The sequence below is a fragment of the Anser cygnoides genome, chromosome 22 (assembly GCF_040182565.1).
Source record: "Anser cygnoides isolate HZ-2024a breed goose chromosome 22, Taihu_goose_T2T_genome, whole genome shotgun sequence".
Lineage (NCBI taxonomy): Eukaryota > Metazoa > Chordata > Aves > Anseriformes > Anatidae > Anser > Anser cygnoides.
The window spans coordinates 8812234-8832250 of NC_089894.1; the positions used below are offsets into that span (position 1 = coordinate 8812234).

At 53.8% G+C, this 20017-nt stretch overlaps 1 protein-coding gene and 1 long non-coding RNA gene across 2 annotated transcripts in view; one reads left to right on the forward strand and one right to left on the reverse strand.

Moving 5' to 3' along the window:
• Positions 1-10888, forward strand: part of LOC125180475 (uncharacterized) — a 35576-nt gene extending 24688 nt beyond the window's left edge. The window contains exons 2-4 of the long non-coding RNA XR_007159043.2: positions 3815-3973; positions 4445-4537; positions 10752-10888. This is a non-coding gene — a long non-coding RNA (uncharacterized lncRNA). The remainder of the gene's footprint in view (positions 1-3814; positions 3974-4444; positions 4538-10751) is intronic.
• HOXB1 (homeobox B1) lies at positions 9511-12872 on the reverse strand. Its single transcript, XM_048050847.2, has 2 exons — positions 11720-12872; positions 9511-10997 (listed from the first exon to the last, which is right to left on the reverse strand). The coding sequence occupies exons 1-2, from the start codon at positions 12414-12416 to the stop codon at positions 10672-10674; spliced, it is 1023 nt and encodes a 340-aa protein (XP_047906804.2). The 5' UTR covers positions 12417-12872; the 3' UTR covers positions 9511-10671.
• Positions 12873-20017: the final 7145 nt, after the last annotated feature.

Below are 20017 nucleotides of genomic sequence, written 5' to 3' on the forward strand. Positions count from 1 at the left end.
AATTATTTACCATAGGAAATTTTTTGGCCCAAAGCGCATAGGAAGGAGACATAACTTTGAGGGAGACGAGAAGACATGTACGGCTTTTGTTATTCAAAGGTTTGGCCTTTGTTGTCCCTTTGATCTGCCACTCTCATAGATTCCTTCCTATCAGCAGATCAAGGAGAATTTTTATCTTACTGGGAGCCTTTGCATGTGTGCTGTTATTTTTTATTAAACTCCTTCTGCAGTAATATCAGGAGAAGTTTTGCAACCATCTCTGTCTGTTCTTTCCTGTAGGAACTGGACAGACAAAAAGACTCTGTATATAAGATGTTTTAAATAAGCTTGTGAGCAAATGTTGTTGGAATGCCTCCACCCCCCTTTATGCAGTAATGTGGACACACTATAGAAGAAGATTTAGCTAAAAAATAGAAATCTACCAATGTTGGTCTATCTGGGAACAGGAGAGCAGAGAAAGCTCGTGGTGCTGCTTGACTTTGGCCCGAACTGGTGGCTACTGAGAAGAAACTTTCTCTGATGGTATATGAAATGAGTTCAGCAGATCTAAGGCCAAGCAGAACTGTGTTTTTGCAGTAAAAAATTAAGCAAGCAAATCACATTGGCACTGATACTCTCTAGCACAAACTGGAGATGAAGTGAATTACTGACCCTGGATTCCCATTCCTCAAGATCAGGAAGGGAAGGAACCTTGGCAGGATGAAATTTCACCTGCCGCTCCCAAACTACGATTAGACTCAAGGATTCATTCTCCCAGGCCCATCACCAGCACCTTTCACAAGCTCTCCATTTATTGAACAAGAAGGGGAAAACTGCAGGGTGATGCACAGCTCTGAATTTACTGGCAGAAACGTCATCTGTTTCAGCTTGATGCTGTTGACCTCTGACCACTGCATTAACTTAGTATGTTCAAGTAGCTGGTACAAGCCCAGTCGTTTGAACTGAGTTTTAAACTGTTACACAGGTCTTCAGAAAGAACAAAATTTAAACTGTTAAGCCGTTGAAGTGATTCTGATACCGACCTGAAGTACTCTGATCTTGCAGAGACAGAGACCAAAAGGCACTCAGATACTGAACAGATACATTGCATGCATCTAATGCATAAGTTCAGTGACAAACATCCTCGTCTTGGGCTTCCATGAATGTTTCTCCTCACTGAGAAACAATGGCTACTGAAGGCAGTTGGTATACTGTGCTTCGTCTGGAATACAGTCCAGCACAGCAGGGTACTGAGGCCTTGGCACAGAGACAGTTGAGGAAGCCAGATGACATTCCAGTCATATCTTTCATAGCCGAGACGGCGTGATTGATTTATGTCCAGTGCTGATGATGACAGAAAAGCACAGGATAGTTAAAACGTTGTTCTTGGTATATTTCATGCATGACTGGACAAAACTTAACACGGTGGGTCAATGACATTGCAAAAATGCACGTCCTTAACAAATACCCTCTTCTGCATCTTACGGAAGAGCTGCAGAAGGTTATCTATCACCTGTACAAGTCTGGCACTGCCTGAAAGCTGAACAGTCCTGCCCTCTGGCTCTGTCTGCTCCAGCATCAGCCAGCTGACCTCAGACTACCTTCATCAGCTGTTCAAACGAAGTTCACTCAAACTGTCCCTAGGGAGTGCTCCCACAACCCATTCTGCAGGCAAAACTCGCTGCACGTTCACTTCCAGTACCAGCGTGCTCACAGGAAGCTGGGGATCAGTCGGCTCCAGACTGCCAAGTTCTTAGGAACAGGCAAACGGGCTTGGTCCAGCGTACCTGAGGAATATCAGTTCCCTCCCAGCCGTCCCTGCTGCTGGAGTGCAGCAAGGGACAGCAGAAGCCAGTTCAGACAGCCCATGATGCCCCTGGTATCTTCGTCTGTGCACTGCATGAAGCAGAAAGCCTCTCTGCCACCCAGCACCCAGCACAGCAAGAGCCTCACCCTCCTGGGAAATAGCGTGCACAGTACAAAACCTTATCTCAGTCTTTCCCTGCCTTATTCCCCTTATTATCTTGGGGGGATGGGGGGGGGGAAGCAAAGATTTTGTGGTTAGATTTTGTTATTTGTGGGGGTTTGGTTTGGTTTGGTTTGGTTTGGTTTAGTTTATTGATACAGCAGCAGAAACAATATTAAATGCACAAAGAGCATCTGCTGATTTTCATGGCACTATCAATTTCCTCTTCAGCGTGGAGGAGAGGCAGGGTGTGGGTCAAGGAAAAAAGAATTTACTTTTCCTTGATATGCACAACCTTGGCAATGCAGTTGTGAATGCACTGAATTTGTAACAAGCCTTTCAGAAACGCTCCCCTAGAAGACTTCATAACTTTGTAGGCAACCAGCCTCCAATCTGTAATCAAGTCTTACAACGTAGCTCACTACTTCATAAAATCGAAACAAATCATAAGGGGGGCATATTAAAATAATTTGTATCAGTAGGGACTGATTTAAAGCCCAGCTCCTCATCCATCAGCGAGATGCTTTTGTTTGCTAGCATATTCCTACAAACTGCAGAAAAGCTTTGCCAAGTCCATTAATTATAAAGAGAAGAGAACCTTCGCGGAGAGAATGGACAAAGGGAAGCAGGGAGTGACTCTAATAAACTTCTTCGTTAGAAATCACCCCAAAAAATAATTGTGGGAGACAAATGGTGCCAGGACGTTTGATATTTTACGAGAGAATAATTTAGGACGACGTTTATTGCATGAAAATAGGGATTTTTGTGGCATCCGGCTCGCACAGGATAACACATTAACGGGAAGAGCGGCTGGAAAGCAAAACTCGGGAAGGCAGCAAACCCATCCTCTTCACTGGGTGCTGTCCGGCTCGGAGATGGTTCGTCCTTCGGAAGCGGTGCCAAAGCAGCACCGGCGGGGCCGGGGCCGGGGCCGGGGCCGGGGCCGGGGCCGGGGCCGGGGCCGGGGCCGGGGCCGGGGCCGGGGCCGGGGCCGGGGCCGGGGGGGGGCGGCCGCCGCCTGCTCCTTCCACCGCCGCGGCCCGGCCCCTGCGGACCCGGCGCCCTCCGACGGGCTCCGGGCTCCGGCGTCGCACAAAAACCCCTTTGGTTTGCGGGACTAGGGTGCTCCGCCACGAAGACTCAGCGGTACCTCTGAAATACGAGGTCCGTAGGAGATCTCCGGCTGCTAGAAGGAGCTATATTTTCTTCGCTCTGTCAACCGGCATTTAAATATGAACCATCTCGAATCCCTACGTAGGAAACGCAATTAAAGGGCCATTAAGAAAACATTTTTCTCGTACCCTTTTCCGTAATAAACGAGTTAGGCTCGGCGTTTCCGAGCTCTGTGGTGTGTCGAAACACGCGGCAAATCGGTGGCTATCAACACACTAATTGCGGTAATAGGGATTGAAACCGGGAACCGGATTTCAAGTACTACTCCCTTTCACGAGAGCAATGCCAGTATTTTCAGATGTGTCATGGTCAGAATAACTCACACAGAGAAATATTTTGTAGTAGTAACTAAAAAATAATAATTATCATTTCCTTCCTTTCTCTGAGACGTATTAATAATTATAAACGAGGTTAAAAGCCACCTTTTTGTTTGAGGGAAAATCTTCTCACCTAAATTACAGAAATTGTTTAGGAAAGGCTTTTTGATGGTGGGTTTGATCTTTTAGCTTGGCAAGAACTTGGACTCTTTGAACTCTTAGCAAAAGTTAGAGAGACTTTATTTTTAGATGAGAAACAACTTGTTTTAATGTCTTTTTTTTTTTTTTTTTTTTGTAGTGCCAGCTTCTCTATTTGAAATAAGTGGTACATTGTTTTCTTTCTGGTAACACTGTTTTCTTGCTGTCTTCCCACGTGTAGCTCCAAGCGTTGCTGTCTGAAGAAAAAAGATTGAAGACGTGGACAAAAACCACTGGGATCTCCCAGCACCCGCTGCTGGGCTGGAAGAAGGAAATGCAAAGAAAATGATTCAGGCAGAGTTGATGAGTGAAGGAAGAAATTAAATAAAGACAGACTGAGGTAGGATTTCCAACAGGCAATATTTCCACTGAACCTACTCGTGGGGGAAAGAGCAGGAGAAGCGTGTGAGATTTCACCCCCCCCCCCCTTTTTTTTTCCCTGCAGCTTAAAACACTTGTATTGTGACACTTCACCGGGTTGTTTAATCAGCAGAGACTGTGATAACCTCCAGAATTTTATAGCCATTAACAAATCCATTAAATCTCATCGGATTAGCTTTAAGGACACAAGAAGGGAGTGGCTCCTTCTCGTGTCTGATTTTAAGAGACACCTCACACACGACAATTTGGCAGTCGTGTGCTAAAGGGCTGTAAATTCACAATACAGACCTCAAATTCTCCCTTTTTATCAGAGACACTCTGCCAAGGTATTACAAAGGTGCAAATAATCCGCAGAGCTTCAGGCTTTAGATCCTCAAACATAAGTCCTTGTCTGCTCCATAGGAATTTATCATGTGCTTTCTCTTTCCAGTTTTCAGTTTTTAATGCCTCAGTCTAAGTAACTGGTCGATGGAATCAGGAGGACTGACGTGGGAAGGACTCAGCTCGTAGAGCATCCATACAGGTGAATTTATAAGTATTCATAATGAGTAAAGCCTAAAATGGTGCTGTTGGAGAATTTGGTTCCTGCCTCTAGCATCTGTTCAGAGTGCGGGGCAGGAAAAGAGATGAGGCAGGAAGGTATCTGTCTCTCTTACCCTGTGTCACATCTGTGAGTGCCCCAGTGTACAGGTAGTCTCTGAGGACAAGTGCTGCCCTCGCTGGGACCTCTCAGCTCCACGGAAGGGGCTCCTACCCCACAGTCTGACCCAAAGCCCTCTGGAGACTCGCATGGGGCTTTTTGCCAATCCCCCAGGCAGCTGGCAGGTGCCCAGAGACACCCAGCGCCCCAGACAGGGGCAGGTTCGGATCCTGCCGTGTCCCTGAGATTTCTCGAGTCTCTGGGACTGTACCCAGACACTTCGTGTTCCTTTCATCACCTCACAGAGTCCACCATGGTGCTGCCCTGGATATCGACCCAGTTGGTATTTTGTTTGGAGATGCTTTGGATTTACCTTGCTGTTCTATCTTCTTAATGGGAACTCATGCAGGTTTTGCTGTAAGCCCTTTTTGCAACCCAGGTCAATTTCCCTGCCTCTGAAAGTGGCCCGACCTGGTTCATCCCGGGGCAGGGCTCAGCGCTGCGAAGCGCCGACTCTCACCCTGCCCCAGAGCAGTGAGTGGCCCCTCACCGAACCTGGCCCCGTAAGTGCCGGGTTCCTCTCCCAGGCTTGGTCCCGGAGCACCCTTCTGAGAATTCACAAAGAGCTTCATGCCTTTCCCAACTCATGTCCCTGGGGCCTTACAGTTGCTGGTCTCCAGATACGCTCTTTTCTATTTTGCATCAGTTTTTGATTTGCTCTTCATTTTAAGATTGAGTCTCTTGCCAACAGGTTTACTTATACATATATAAAATAGATTTATATAATAGATATTATATGTGGTTTATACTTTACTTAAATGTAAGCAATGTATATATTTATAATATAGGGAGTGCATACACACTTGTATATGTATATGCTTACATACACATATATAGGCAACCTTTTTTCTCCCTGTGGCAGTTTTCATGGTTGTATTGCGTTTGCAGGATTGTACCTTCCCTGTCACACAGGCCCCCTGGTCAGAGTTAATGTCCGTGAACTGTCCACCCTCCTGGAAGGGCTGACCTGTGCTCCCTGCACTGAAAAGCAACTCCTGCCTTTCCTGGTGTGTCCTCCCTGGCCTGGAGCTTTTTCTTTTTTAACCCCAAATAATTTTTCAAAGCAGCCTCCTGGCCGGGAGTGCTGAGTGCTGCCTTCGCAAGGGCTGGCTGGGACACAGAGACCCAGGCTTGACCCCATCTCTGGTCCTCAGGCCAAGCTGGGCCCATCTTTGGGTGAATTCATTTCAGGCTGAACTTTGTGTGAACCTGGGCCCGAGGGGAAGGGAACCCGACAGAGCAAGGCTGACAGAGGCAAGTTCTGAGCAAACCCATCAGCCTGAGTAAATATTGAACAAATCCATGTGAAGGCTGGGATTGAAATGGAGCTGTCAGACCAGTGTAAACTGAAAGGATAGGTGAGCCCTCTGAAGAGCAAGGAAACATTCTGTACACTTACTTCTGCAATTGTTTCTTCCACCCCAGCCCTTTGCCCCAGACCTCATTTCACCTGCCTAAGAGGGTAATGCAGCCCTGAAGCTGATTGGCACTGAAATATCTGTGTTGGTGGAAAATAATAGCTGGGGGGCAGAGGGGAAAAGAAAGAAGGAAGGGGGCTGCACTGTGGAGTGGCCCTTTTAGTGTAATGAGCAGAGCGGGTGGGAGGGTTTACAGCTGGGGTCCGACATGAAGCAGCAGATCAGAGGTCCCCCAATTTAAGTCCAGGTGACCTATGCAGACTCAACCCTCAAAAATAAACATGCAGTATATTTGATACGGAGGCAAATGACATACACTGTCTGTAAACATACACAATCCAGATAAACACACGTATGCCCAGCTCCCACGATTGAGCCCAAGCGTGCTGCTGGGGGCTGTGTGGCAGGGGACGTGCCCAGGGCCGGGGTGGTCCTGGCTGTGCAAGCCCCTTGCCCAGCGGGGAGCAAGGACAGCTGCGTTCACCCAGAGCTTCCCAGGGCTGCGGGTCTCCTTCGCAGTTCTCCGTGGGTTTTGATGACACCTAAAAATGTGCTTGCATCAAAAATGGTGAGAAAACTTTGATCAGACATGAAAATCCCTCTCGGTTTCCGTGACCTAGGGTGTAGCGGCTCCCTTGGCAATGTTACCATGCTGGCAGGTGTGTGGACACCTTGCTGCTTTGGTGCTGCTCTCAGACGATGTATCAAGTAGTGTTTTGGTTCTGACTCACCCACAGTGTGACAAAAACATCTTTCCCTCGCCCTGCTCTGGTTTTCCGAGATCTGGGGAGGGGGTAGCTCCTTACTGATTTTGTTGTGTGAAACAAATTTGGAGAAACCCGGAAGGCTTCGACCCCTGTTGCCCATCACTTCAAGGCATCAAAGGCTTTCAGGGGTCAGCAATAGCCAGAGTACAATCACAGAGAGAATGTTTTGTCCCCCGGACAGAGACCCCCAGGAAAGCTTCACACCTTAAGTGCAAAGCCAGCAAAGTGGAGTTGAAAGTAAGGAAGTCTTCAGGTATTATTATTATTATTATTTAATAGAATGTCCTCTTCTGAGATCAAAAGGGCCTCACGTTGTGAGAACAAATGCCTTAGGAGAAGCATTTCACACCGAGGGGTAAGGAACAGATGGCCCTGAAGTGTCTGCCACGCCAGGCCAGATCACCGGGAGTGCCGAGGGCGTCTCTTCCCCGTCCCCTCCTCCCGCAGGGGGACAACAGCTCCAGCACAGCGACCGCCATTAAAAATGTACAGGGTTGCTTCTCTTTAACCGGGATTTTCCCCTTCCTCTGGGATATTAACGGCATTAATCTCCATTAGGAGGCGGCTTTGCCTCCGAATAATGTAGAGTAGTGTAGAGTGTAGAGGGGTCTTGGCTAATTTTCCTGCCCATAAAAAAAATGCAATGCCAGGGAACCACGGACAGACGCACGTGGAGATAAGGGAACAGCCCCGTCGTTGTGTATCATCTATATAAAACAAAGCAGTGCGTGCAGGCCCCGTGTCTGCCATATAAACCAGCGGTGGGGGTAGGGCTGAGCCCGGCGGAGTTCTGCAGGCGGCTCTGCGGAGGCGCAGCCCGGGCCGACGGCTGCGCAGGGCCCGCACCTGCCCCTGCCTGCCGGAGCGTGGGGCCGACACGCGTGGCCCTCGCTGCCCCGCGGAGCGCCCGGTACCGGCCGCGGGACCCCTGCCGCGGTTGTGCTGCGGGGCCGTTCAGCCGGCTCCTGCTTCACAGAAGCGAGTTTAGGGCTCCTGAGACAAAAGGGAGAGTGAGAAACCTGGAGGGAGAGCGCGGGGAGAGATCTGTGGCTGCGGGAGGTGAGCGCGGTGCGAGGAGCCCGGCTGGCAGCGAGGGGACGGGGTGAGGGGGGCGCCCGGGGGGTTACATATGTAAGGGCGCATCGGCACCGTCTTTGCGGACTCTTCCGGAGACTCCCTTTGAGTTTCAAATGGGAGCTGGGAGCCTTTGTTGTGCCCGACACTCCAGCGCTTCAGTCAGTAACCCCCGGGTTGTCCCGGCCGTTTTCTTTGCCCGGCTCTTCCCCGAGCGCTGGCCCCGCCCGGCCGGGCCCGGCGCAGCGCTGCTCGTCGGGGGGCGAGGGGAGCCGCGGCCCCTTCCCGGGTCCAGAGACAACGGGCGAAAACCTCCTCGGTGGAAACCCACGAGCTGTCTGAAGCGCAGCCCCCCGCTCCCGTGAGACAGTTTAAATCACGCAGATTCGGGGGACCCTTCGATCGCCTTGGGCCAGCGAGCAGGTTAAACCCGGCTGGCTGATGCCCGGCGCGCTGCGAAGTCGCTCTGGCTGCCTGTGCTTTGTTATTCGCGGTCCCCTCTCCTGATGTTTTGCAAACCGCTAGTGTAACAAACTCCTCTTTTCACCTTCCTCCTCACACACACTCGTCTTTTTCTTGTCCCAGAGCTAACTGGACGCTCGGGATGGCCCCCGAGCCCGGCGGACGTTGCACGGGACAGGGCTGCAGTGCCGGGGAGGAGCGGTGCTCCCCGCCGTCGGAGCCGCGGGGCCGGGCAGGTACTTCGCTCGTTCCTGGCCCCGCGAACGCCCCCACCTAAAAGGTTTGCAAATGGGACGAAGCTAGAACAATAGTTTCTCCTGGCAGCCCCTCTCTTTACTTGTTTAGAAATCCCAGAGGCGTTTCGAGGTAAAAAGGTCAGAGCTGTATCCGGGCCCGCGGCCCCCCCGGCAGCGGGAGGGCTCTGCCCCCGCTGTGGCCGCGGGTCCCGGTCCCTCCGCGCCCTGGCCTTGTGCGCTGCTCACGCTCTGGAAGACACCCGCTCTCCTTTCGGGGGCCACCTTCGAAAGCTGAGGAGATAAAACTAAATCGACGCTTCGTTCCGTTTTTGAGTTGGGTCCGCCTTACAGAACCGTTCCGTATAATTGGGAAACTCGCCTTTCCCCCACCCCCGGACCCCAACTTGATTCCAGTTAATGTCGCTGCTTCGGTAGTGCAGAACTGCTTCCTTGCCGGGATGCTTACACTGAGGAGGAGGAGGATTTGCTGTTCTCATCAGGCCCCCTTTCACTTCGCGTTGTAAAGCAACTCCACGTGCGGAGCGACGCGTTTCTACCCGGCCCCGTCTGGGAGACTTGCTTTGAACTCCCCCGTAGCGGAGGTGAAAGCTGGTCCCGATCCTGCAGCTGCCGGTGCCAAGGCGGGGGTGGGGGGGTGTTGGACGGGCCCCGCAGGAAGCAGGATCGGGCACTTCGTTTGGGAGCTGTAGCAGCAGACGGAGACCTTTTCCTTCCTCCTCCTCCCTCTGAGCCCGGGCTCCCCTCCCCGTGTCGCGCACTTCCCTGGACGGGAGAAATTTCCATTTCGCTTAGGGCCGAGAGGACGTGAGTGTGGAAAAAGTAAACTTTATTAGACTGAGGTAGTTCCATTTCGACATACAGAGCATGGGGAAGGGAGTGGAGGCAAAACAGAAGGTTCCGATTAAGAAACCACTTGTTTTTCACGATGACTTTTTTCTCTTTAAAACAAACTCTAACAAAAGTCACTGCGGTTTTCAGTTCGTCCTACGGTAAAGTTTCTGCTGGGAAAGGGAAACAATCAGCCATGGTTAAATAATGTTTTTGTCGGACTCCGATAAGCCTAAGAGGATGGGGGTGCAAGGAGCCGTGCAGCCTCGCTCCAGGATTTCAGGCTTTCGAGACGAATAAATAGCAGTCAGTGCATCAGCATCCGGGGGAGCCAAGCCCCGCGGCCCCCCGCAGCCGTGTTCCCGTGCGCGTTCACACTTCGCAGCACGGTGACCCTTTTCCGAAGTACCCCGAGGTCTGCCTTCGCCTCATCTCGTTTCCGCTGATAACACAGCGCTCCCCCAGGATTAGTAACAGCCCTCCCTTCCCCAGGATTAGTACCAGCCATAACCAGGAGTGCGTAGAAAACCACGTAAAGTAGCACTAGTGCAAAATGGTACCAAAGGAGTTGCATTTTTGCTTTGTGTTTGTTTGGGTCTTCCCACGGGCCTCTAGCGTCTTGGGCCCATCAGATCTCTTTCCACGATACACAGAGTAAATAAAAAGGAAACAAAACAAAACAAAAAAATACCCCAAACTTTTTTTTTTTTACAATCTCTCGGGGATAAAAATGCATGAAACGTAGCATTCCTGCAGACAAAAGTCCTTGTGCACACTTTTAAAACGGGAGAGAACTAATTTCGTTTTAAAGTTTCTGTAGTTGAAAGTGCAGTTCCTATTGGGGAGAGAGAAGGGAGAGGGAGAAACGTCCCTGAGACAAACGCCTATTGCTAAGGACAAACGAGGACACGGCTGCTCCTTTGGAGTCCAACGTTTTACGGAGGGTCTATAAATTAAGAGAGAGAAAGGCAAGGTGGAGAATTAGTATCACACGCATGGAGACGGCTGGAGCCAAGGGGGCTGCTCGGAAGGAAGCACGGCCTTGCCTCCGCGCGTGTGTGCGGCCGGGACGTGCGTGTTCGTGCGTGTGTGTCTACTCGGGCTGCGGGAGCAGCCGCCCCGGGCTAGCCTCCTTGCCCCTGCGGGGCGGCTCAGGAGGACACCGAGCTGGGGGAGGCCTCAGGTGAGGTGCAGTTGGACTGATCCGAGGCTTCGCTCGCTTCCTTCGCAGACCTGGAGGCAGCAGCCGGGGCGAGACCCTCCTTTTCCCTCTTCTTCTGCTTCATCCGCCTGTTCTGGAACCAGATCTTGACCTGGGTTTCGTTGAGCTCAAGGGTAGCGGCGATCTCCACCCTCCGGGCCCGGGTGAGGTACTTGTTAAAGTGAAACTCCTTCTCCAGCTCCGTCAGCTGCTTGGTGGTGAAGTTGGTGCGGATGGTGTTGGGCTGGCCCAGCAGCCCGTACTCCGACACTTTGGCTGTAACGAGCAAAAGCCAACAGGGCAGGAGCAGCCAAAGCAGTCCCTGGCCGGGGCTGGAGGCCCTGCGGAAGCCCGATCGAGCGGGCTCTGCCCTGCTGCCCCTCTCCTGGGCGTTTGGCCCCCGCCCCCCGGAGCTTCGTGCTTGCTCACAGAGCCCGAGCTGTGCCCTGGCTTCCCGGCGCGGGGTTATAACCTGGGGGGAAAGACTGCAGTGCTGCTCCCTTCGCTGGCACACCGTCACCCCGGTTCCCCGCAAACTGCCCTGAAACTTAACGTGCGTGGGAAAGAGTGGAAGGGGACAGGAGGGCCCGCTCGATCGGGGTGGGGGTGGAGGGAAGATTGCGATTTAGGGAATATTTTAGAGAAGGAAGTTGAACAATGGGGGAGGTGGGAGCCACGTCTGTGGAAGAAGCAGGAAACCCGGAGCGTTTCCTATTCCGAGCTGGGCTTAAATTGCATTCGGCCTGCGGGAAAGTGCGCTCAGGGTCCCTCCATCAGGTGTATCTGCAAGATCTCTGGCTGGCTTTTCTGCAGCGCTGGGCTGGTGCTTAAAAAATCGGGCCCGTGTTCCTCTGGAGGATGAGCCCCGCTGCCTTGAGTACGAGGCCCGGGGAAGGCAGAGAGCCCGGGAAGGCAGAGGAGCCCTCCCCGGGGCGCTGCCCCCGCCTGCCCCGGCCCCGGGGGCGCCTCCCCGCCCGCTCTGCGCGCCCCAGCCTCACCTGTCTTGGGCGGGTTCCTCTTCACTTTCATCCAGTCGAAGGTCCGCGTGGTGCCGGCGCTGGGGCACGGCTCGGAGGGGCACGCGGGGTCTTTGTCCTCGCTCGGAGCGGGCGACAGGCTGCCGTAGAGGCCGGCCAAGAAGCCGGGCTGCTCCTGCCCGTAAAGGTGCTGCGGGTAGTGCCCGGCCGCCGCCCCGCCGTAGCCCTCCGCGAGCGAGCCGAGGTGCGGCCCCGCGCTGGCGAACCCGGCCGCCGGCAGGTACCCGGCGTCGGCCTCCTGCGCGCCGAGGTAGAGCGGGGGCGGCCCGTAGCCGGCGCCGCAGGTCGCGGCCGGGTACCCGGCGGCCGGGGCAGCGCCCGCGAAGGGCACGGCGCGGCCGGCCGGGGCGGGGGCGAAGCCGGGGCCCTGCTGCGGCAGCTGGGCGGCCGCGGCCGCGCTCCCCCCCGCGCCGAAGCGGCCGTCTCCGTGAAAAGGGTCAGTGGCGGGGCTACCTGAGCACGAGGGGAAGGACGGGGAGCTTTGCTCTAAGTGGTGGTAGGCGCCCGTCCCGCGGTTACAAATTGCATACTCTAAGAAGGAGTTCATCCTAGTATTGTCCATCTGCCACTGATGGAGGAGGGTCAGCCTGTTTTGGGGGGATTCCGCCTGCCCTACAACCTTTAGATAGTATGTCAAAGCTGTAAAACTTCCTTCCATGCATCGCTGGTCCTCGAACCCCGGAGCCTTCGGCGGGGCCGGGGTGGGGGCAGGGGGAGGCGGCCACGTGGCTCGCCCCCAGCCCAATGAGCGAGGGGCTCCTGAAGTTTGTCACATCTCTGAGCTCATCCATCAAGGGCCTGACATTTACATAACAAAGGGGTTTCAATCAAACCCTGCCCATCAATCTGATAACAACACGAATGCGTCAAAATCTTTCCTCAAAGACTTTAAAAGAGAGGAGGGAGGTGGGGTGCGGGGAGGTGGAGGTGGAGGGGAAGGGGGGGCCTGGGGGAAGAATTAGCATTATCTGCGCCTGTTTTAAGTGCTAAAAAGGCCCCCGAGTTATTCGATTAGCCAATTTCAGCAGAACTTCCCCTTCCTCAACTTAAAAAGGCTTTTCCCGATCCTAACTCCATCTGAGAGAAAGAAAGATGAAGGAAAAAGAGGTAGGGAGGTCTGACTACGTCTCCCCTCCACCGCCCCAAGTACAAAAGGATGCTCGTTTCTTCGTTGCGAAACTTTATCTAGAAAATGGCTTGAACGTGTTTGGAGTTTTCTGGGCTAAAATCTTCTACGAAAACTACGCTCCATGTGCTTTAATTTTGCCACGCGGGCTTTGTGTCTAGGGCCAGTGTGGGTAAAAGCAATGTAATTAAATCAGTATTCTAATGAGACGATGAAATAAAGTTACGAAGACAGAATGTCTTTTGTTGGAGAGAAACCATGCCCTGCTTAGCAATTGGAGGAATGGAACCCAAAGTTATCTGTGTCGGTGTAACCATCCTGCCCATTTTTCTATCCATCCATTTGTCCGTGTACCTACCTATCTCCACATTTACTTCTGAAAACATGAGATGTTTTTAAGGGCTTTAACCAGTGCTGGAACTTTAGGCACTGCTTTTCTACGGCAGACCTGGTTTGATCTTCCCGAGTCTGCTGTAAGACCGGAGCTTTCCTCTAGCAGAGTCCCTGTGATGAGTAGGTGGAAAGACACTGACTTCAGTGCGGCCACTTACTGCTCAGAGAATGGAAACATAGGTAGGCAACATTTATTTACTTGTTAGCAGAAGGGAGACAAGAGCACCCAACAATATGACGCCCACAGTCATTTGTTACTTGTCAGGATATTTACTAGTTATTCAGCCTCTAGGAAGAGCCAGGAGGGCACTTTTTTTCTTTTTTTTTTCTTTCCCTTTTTTTTTTTTTTTTTTAATCAGGCCAAAAGTTCACTTTGAAAGGCATAAGCACGTTCTTTAGTTCAGAGGTTTGGCTGATGCAACCCGTTGGGGTAACGTTTGTTAAGAAACTGCAATAGCATCAGCCCTCCTCCCATATTCAAATGCCCTCGAGAGAAGACGTGCTATTTAGTCAACTACGTCTCTTGTCCTTCAATAAAAAGAATAAAGAGAAACTATTTCCAGTGCTGTGTTACTACTTATTCATGTATTCTGCAGACTTTGCTGATGCTGAGATATTCAAGAAGAAAATACTTTAGGATACAAATGTTCTCTGAAACAGGATACCTCCTTTTTTGCATAAAACAACAGAAAGCACAGAAAGTGATTATAGAGATTCAAAGCAACTCTCATGTAATTTCCCTTGCAAAAGAAATCGGTTTTTAATTTGATTCCAGGAGTGCTTTTTGTATTATGTTGTGTTCGCGCTTAAATTGAATGTATTATATTTAAACGATACTTACAATAGATGATTTATGGATGTAAAATGAAAAAAAAAAAAGAAGGATAGATGTTTATTTCATCCTTGAACCATTTGTTTCGTATTGTCTGATAATTTTGCACCATGATCTCACTCCACTGTTACATTAAGGGGATGCTTTATGTCATTAAAATACAGCTGTCTTCTGGAGCTGCAAAATTAGCTCCGAGAGAGCTCACTTCTGCGGAGTTATGGAAGAAAAAGTTTTGCTATTAAACTCCGCTCAGACCTGAGGCAGTTCTGGGGGGGAAGCACAGCTTCTTTGGTGGACGGAATAATCGTATGGGACGGGATCAAAATTTTGGCCCTGAAATAGAGCAGAGATCCCGACCCAAACAGGAATAAAACGTGGTCCTTGGACTCCTGGGAGCCACTCCAAGCCCTGGCTTCTTCGGGAAAAGTGAAGCTACTGAGGCGTGTGAGGGCGAAGGTAGAGCTGAGACGGGGTGCGTGGAGGCGAAGCCACTTCGGCTAAAGGTTTTCTTCCCCTCCGTGGAGGCAGTCGTCGCGCTCGGCGCATGGGGGGCTGGAGCCGATTTCCTCCCAGCAAGGGGACGTCGCCCTCCCGCCCGGGCGCTCGCCATCTGCTCTCGGAGCCCGGGCAGCGCAAGACCGGGAAGACTTCGGGGGTGTCGGGGCGGCAGGTGCCGGGCTCCCCCGGCCGGGGGACGAGCCTCCCCCCGGCCTTCGGCGGGGCAGCGGCAGCCGCCGGCTGCAGCGGAACCGGGAAGCGGGCGGCGGGCGGGGTGCGCTGCGCTGCGCTGCCCGGCTCGGGGGGCTCCGCTGCGGCCCGCGCTGCCCCGGCGCCGCCTTCCTGCCCCGGAGCAACGTGCTCTTCCCCAGAATGCACGGCCTGTGGCTGCTGCGCGGCATTTTCGAAAGCCACAGCATCAGTGAGCACGCGAGCACACTGGGAATTGCCGGGGAACCGCTTCTCCAAATTTCCCTCCTAGCGCTGGAACCGGTATCAGGTCACTGCTGTCGTTATGCCTGGTTTTCGTTCCCCTTGCGGAGAAAGTGTGAGAACCAGTTTCGGTACTGCGGGCGAAAGAAATACCAGACTATTGGTAACAAGCAGTCGCCTGGCGAGCATAATGCTATTATTTGCACATTTATTCCATTAAAACACCCCTTATGGAAAGTTGAGAGAAGGGAGGTGGTCAAAACATCCGAAGAAAATGTGTAAATGGAGGTTCTCAAATTACCAGAGCTCTGCCTCCTCCCTCACACCACGAAAATAGTTTATTAGCCTTTACTCATATCTATTGCTTGATTTTCGCTCATGTGCTGAGGAAGACAGTAATTCTTCTGCCGCCCCCCCCCCCCCCCCCCCCCCCCCCCCCAAACCGACGGGATTAAAACAGAATATCTCGAGATGAGTGAGCAGAGAGGGCCAGTGGGGAGGTTTCAGGTCTTTGATTCCTGGAGAAAGAACGCGTTGCCCACGAGAGCGGTCGGTCAGTGGAGGAGGAAAGGAGGGAGCACAGGGGGAGCTCCCTCCTCGGCCTTCTTCCAGCCCAGGGCCTGGCACGCCTTGGAAGCCGTTGCCACCCACACCCAGCCTGATAAGCAGATAAGAACCGAGAATAACATCATTTTTCCCGCGAAGCTGTCGGTGGCAGGAGGGTTCTCGTGCCCAAACGCCCCCAGTGCCCTTGGTCCCTCCGCCCCCGCGAGGCAGAGGGCCGTGGCGTGACAAAACGTGGGGCAGCTCGTGGGCTTGCTGCCCCGGGTGGAAGCACACCCACGCGCTTGCACTGTTAGCGAGGACGAGGCTTTGGGCCCCCTCGAGAAAACCACGCCTTTCGTTCCAACCCGATGAAGGCATCTTACTAAAATAAAGCTTTTATTGAGTGCGATGTCTTTCTTTTAGCGGCATAAAGCAAGCCCCGTGACACTCAGGACTGCAGCAGCCTGGGGAGAGACCAAAGGGGATTTTGCTCTTTCCTAAGAGCCGCTTTACTTGTTGAGACAACTTGCCTGACACGAAGGATAAGGCCCTTCTGAAGACGTTTCTTTCTTGTAAGAAATCTTTACCCGGGGCAGACTTGGGAGTTTTCTATGCAGGCAACACAGAAGAGGTGGAGCGTTTCCAAAGGCTCCAGAGCACACAGAGTCTACAGATGCTTCGTTTTGGAGTTAAAGATAACTCTCTGCGGAGAAAGTTTGTGTCGTGCGTAAGAAATGTCAGTTCTGGCTCCTCGCGGGGTGATTTATAAGAAGCAGCGCTGACGCTCGGGATGCGTGTTTGGCTGCGGACTTTGTTATCACCAAAAAGGACTTGTCCTTAGAAATTGTCAGAAATTTACAGCCTCGGTAACCATGTGGCATGGTTAAATCATGGCCTACTAAGCCTGCGTATATTTAAGTCTAAAAACTGAAGAGAGAAAATCGTATGGGAAAATGCTTCAAAGTTTGGGATTCCAAAGAGATGCTGAAGGGAATCCCTTGCATGAGTTACAAGCACGGTGCTATCTCCGTGCTGCAGAATGAATACGAGACACTTCAGATAAGATACAACCCTTCTTATCTGCCGCGCTCGGGCGCCGGCAGAAGGCCGGGCCGGGCCCCGGGGGCGGCTGGAGCGCGATGTCCGTCTCGGGCATCTGCTGCGCCCCAAGAGCCGCCGGGCATTTGGCGGCTTGGCTTGGAGTCAGTTCGTGCAGATCTCTGGACGGGCTGTCACCAACCCCCGGGGGCGGATGGAAACCCTCTTAGCCGGGCAGAGAGACATGGTTTCTGTTCTCGGTCTCTTGAGTGACACTTTGAGTGGAAGATTAGGGTGAGAAATAGCTGTTTCTGTATTTCTTTTTCTGAGTGTGGCACGACCCCCTCAAATCCCACCTCCTCGTGCGTCGAAAGATCAAACTCCTCCCGCTGGCTTCGGAGAACCCGTCCTGGTTGCCTGTGACTCGCATCGGCTGTGCCTCCGTGGTCCCCAGGGCAGAGGTGCGTGTGTTCGAGTCCACTCGTCCGGCCACCGAGGTTCGCTTAAGCCTCGGGGAGGAGAGCTCCGTGTCCCTCCTGCGCACAGGGGCGCCTTGCCCGGGCCGGCAGCCCCGCTGGGGGGTGCAGGGCCGGGACTGAACCGGGGAGCCCCAAGCCCTTAGGGTTCACTCCGGTCCCTGCAGTTATCAGCACCCAGCGGACCAGACGTGGGCTAGCTCCACCTAGACCCGACGTACTTGGCTTTATTCACATCTGCATCGGTATTGCCGGTAGTGGTAGGTCAGCGTTATTGATGAAAACCAGAGTGATTCTAAACAGTATCCCCCTGGCTTCGAGACCTAGGTTCACCTGGGTTAACAGCAGCGTTTCCTAAGGTAGTTTCTCTGAATCCGACACTCAGTTCCCCCTTCGCGGTGTGTAGAGGGGAAAAGAGTAACCGGCAAAGTTGCGGTGGAGGCGGGAGGTGCCAGGAGGGCGAGCAGAGGAAGGTGCCCTGTCCCAGCTCCTTGCTTTGACGGTGATGGAGCCTTAGGAAAGTTTCTCAAGCTCCTGCCAGTCAGGACGGGGATGCATTCAATGCGGGACAAATGCTACCACTCAGCTGAGAAAACAGAGTAGTTCCCGGAAAGCCGGGGTCTGGCACCGGCAGCTCCGGAGGGCGGTCGGGGTGATTCCCCGGGAGAAGTAACCGCTTCCCACCTCTCACATCAAAGGCTCGGGGCCTGCCACTCGGTCTCGCCCGCGTTTCCTTCACAGAAGGTTTTCCGCCCTGAGCCTTCCCATGGCTCTAATGGGTTAGTTCAACATCTTCAGGGCTTCAAGTAGCTCTTTAGCAAATACATCCCCAGACTAGACCAGCACAAGATAAATATTACTTTAGCATCCCTACAACACGTGCGAGCGTATCTCATTTGCATATTTCTAGGTTAATAATCGTGAGGCAATTGCAGTGTTTTGACAACGATCAAGAGCTGAATACGCTTAATATGCTTAATGTATGCCCTCCAGTTGCACAGAACAGAAGGGCAGGGTTGCAAATATGCATTCCCCATTTGTTTGACATTTTGAAGAAGGTAAAGAATGGCTGAACTGATGGCGAAATCTTACAGTCATTCAATAATTTAGATTTTATTGAATATTCCCCTTCTTTCCTCCGACATTTCAGTCTTGCTAATTAGGACAAATAAGAAAGGGCCTGCTGTTAGCAAGGATAATAACTGGCGAGGTTCCATTTATTAAGTCACTTTCCGTGGGTGTAGAATTGATCTGTGGCTGTGACTGGCATGCTTTCTAGACCTGCAGCAACTTTGAGAAGTCATTACGACCTGCAGAAGGGCCCTCGTTAGAGATTTGTATTGATAAGGTGTCAGGGTGTACGTCGGTGGAGCCCCCCGCTCCCGCCCCACCCCACCCCGGGTCTGCTCCGGCGTGGGCCGCGCCGCATGGGGGACGCCGAGGAGGAAGGGGTGCGCGTCCCCCTCCGCCTCTCGCTTCCCCTCCTCCCTTCCACGCGGAAAGGGCGGGTGCGCCGTGGAGATCCGCTGCGAGCTCCATTCGCCAAGAGACGCGTACGTGCGCGGCTTCGGGCGAACGAGAAGCGCCGCCCGGCCCCAGGCGCACGGGACGCGCACACGCGCGAGCCCGGCGGGGCGCGGGAGCGGCCCCGGCCCGGGCCGAGGCAGCGCCGAGCGCGGGGGCTGCGCGGCCCCCCCCCCGCCACCGAGAGCCGGCTCCGGCCGCCCCGCAACAAGCCCGTGCTCGGGAGTGCTGCGGGGCGGGGGGGGCGAGGGGGGATCTGAGAAGCGCTGGAACAAATGGCGCTTTGATAGACAGCGTCTGGCAGCGCCAACGCCGCCGCTGAGTATGTTCCAGAAGCTGGAGATATTAAATAAACTTAAAGATAATGAATAGCCTTCTGTGGTACTGGGGCTGGGCCTGGGCTTTCCCCCCCCCCCCCCCCCCAACCCCCCCGCCTGGCTCGAGGACTTCTAGAGCGAAGGAGTCGGGAGAGGGGGCGGCGCAGCGGGGGGCGACTCCCGGCCGGGGGCTGCAGCCCCCGCGGGCCGCGCACCGGCCGCTTCCTTTCGTCGACGGGAGGGTGCTTTTGGTAACGTTCACCTGCGTGTCGTAACCGCCATCCACTTCCATTTTCAGTATAAACCGACTCCTTCCCGGAGCGAGCTGTTAGCAGGTCGGAAACGTCTGCTGGCTTGATTGGGAGGGAGGCCAGCGGTGTCATTCCGAGTGAAAAGGTAGCCGTAAAACCAGCCTGCCTTTGTTCCGGCGGGGAGCGATAACCCAGATCTTCGCACAGCAATTTCGAGAACATCTGTCGAGGCCTTACTTTCTTTCGTTTTATTTCTTTTTACTGCCCGAAGCGGAAAGCGAGCCCGGCTCCGACGCCCCCAGCACGAAAGCACAGAACGAGCGAGCGCGTTCCCAGGCCCCGGCCCGCGGGGGGGCGGCTCCGCCCGGCCGCCGGAGCGCCGGAACGGCCCCGCGGGACGGAGACCGCGGCCCCGGGGAGCCCCGCGGGGCCAGGCCCCTCCGGGCGCGGCTCGCCGCCCCCGGCCGCCGCGGGCCGCCCTGCGCCGGCCCTCCGCTGGCCCTGGGGCCGGGGCCGGGGCAGCGCCGCGGGTAGGGGCCGCTCGGCTGCTCCCCGCGCTCCCCGCGCCCCCCTCGCCCCCCGCCCGCGGCGCCCCCGGGCTCGCCCCGCGCGCAGACGCCGCCCGCCGGGGTTGTGCCGTGCCCGAGGAACCACCGGTGACTTAGCAAAGACGTAACGTGATTTATTTTGGGTGTCACCGCGATTGATTCCTGCGCTGACCCCCTTCCATTCATAAGCCTCCCCACCCCCTCCGCCTCGCCCTCCCTCCCTGATAGTGAGGTTTGTGATTAAAATCGCATGTTGCGAGACCGCGTTCGTGAAGGGA

Bases quoted from the DNA above. Each gene is read 5' to 3' on its own strand.
- HOXB1 (XM_048050847.2), bottom strand. From the start codon at position 12,416: ATGGAAGGAAGTTTTACAGCTTTGACATACTATCTAAAGGTTGTAGGG. The intron at 10,998-11,719 runs GTGAGGCTGGGG...TGCTCGTTACAG, and splicing joins GAGGAACCCGCCCAAGACAG to CCAAAGTGTCGGAGTACGGG.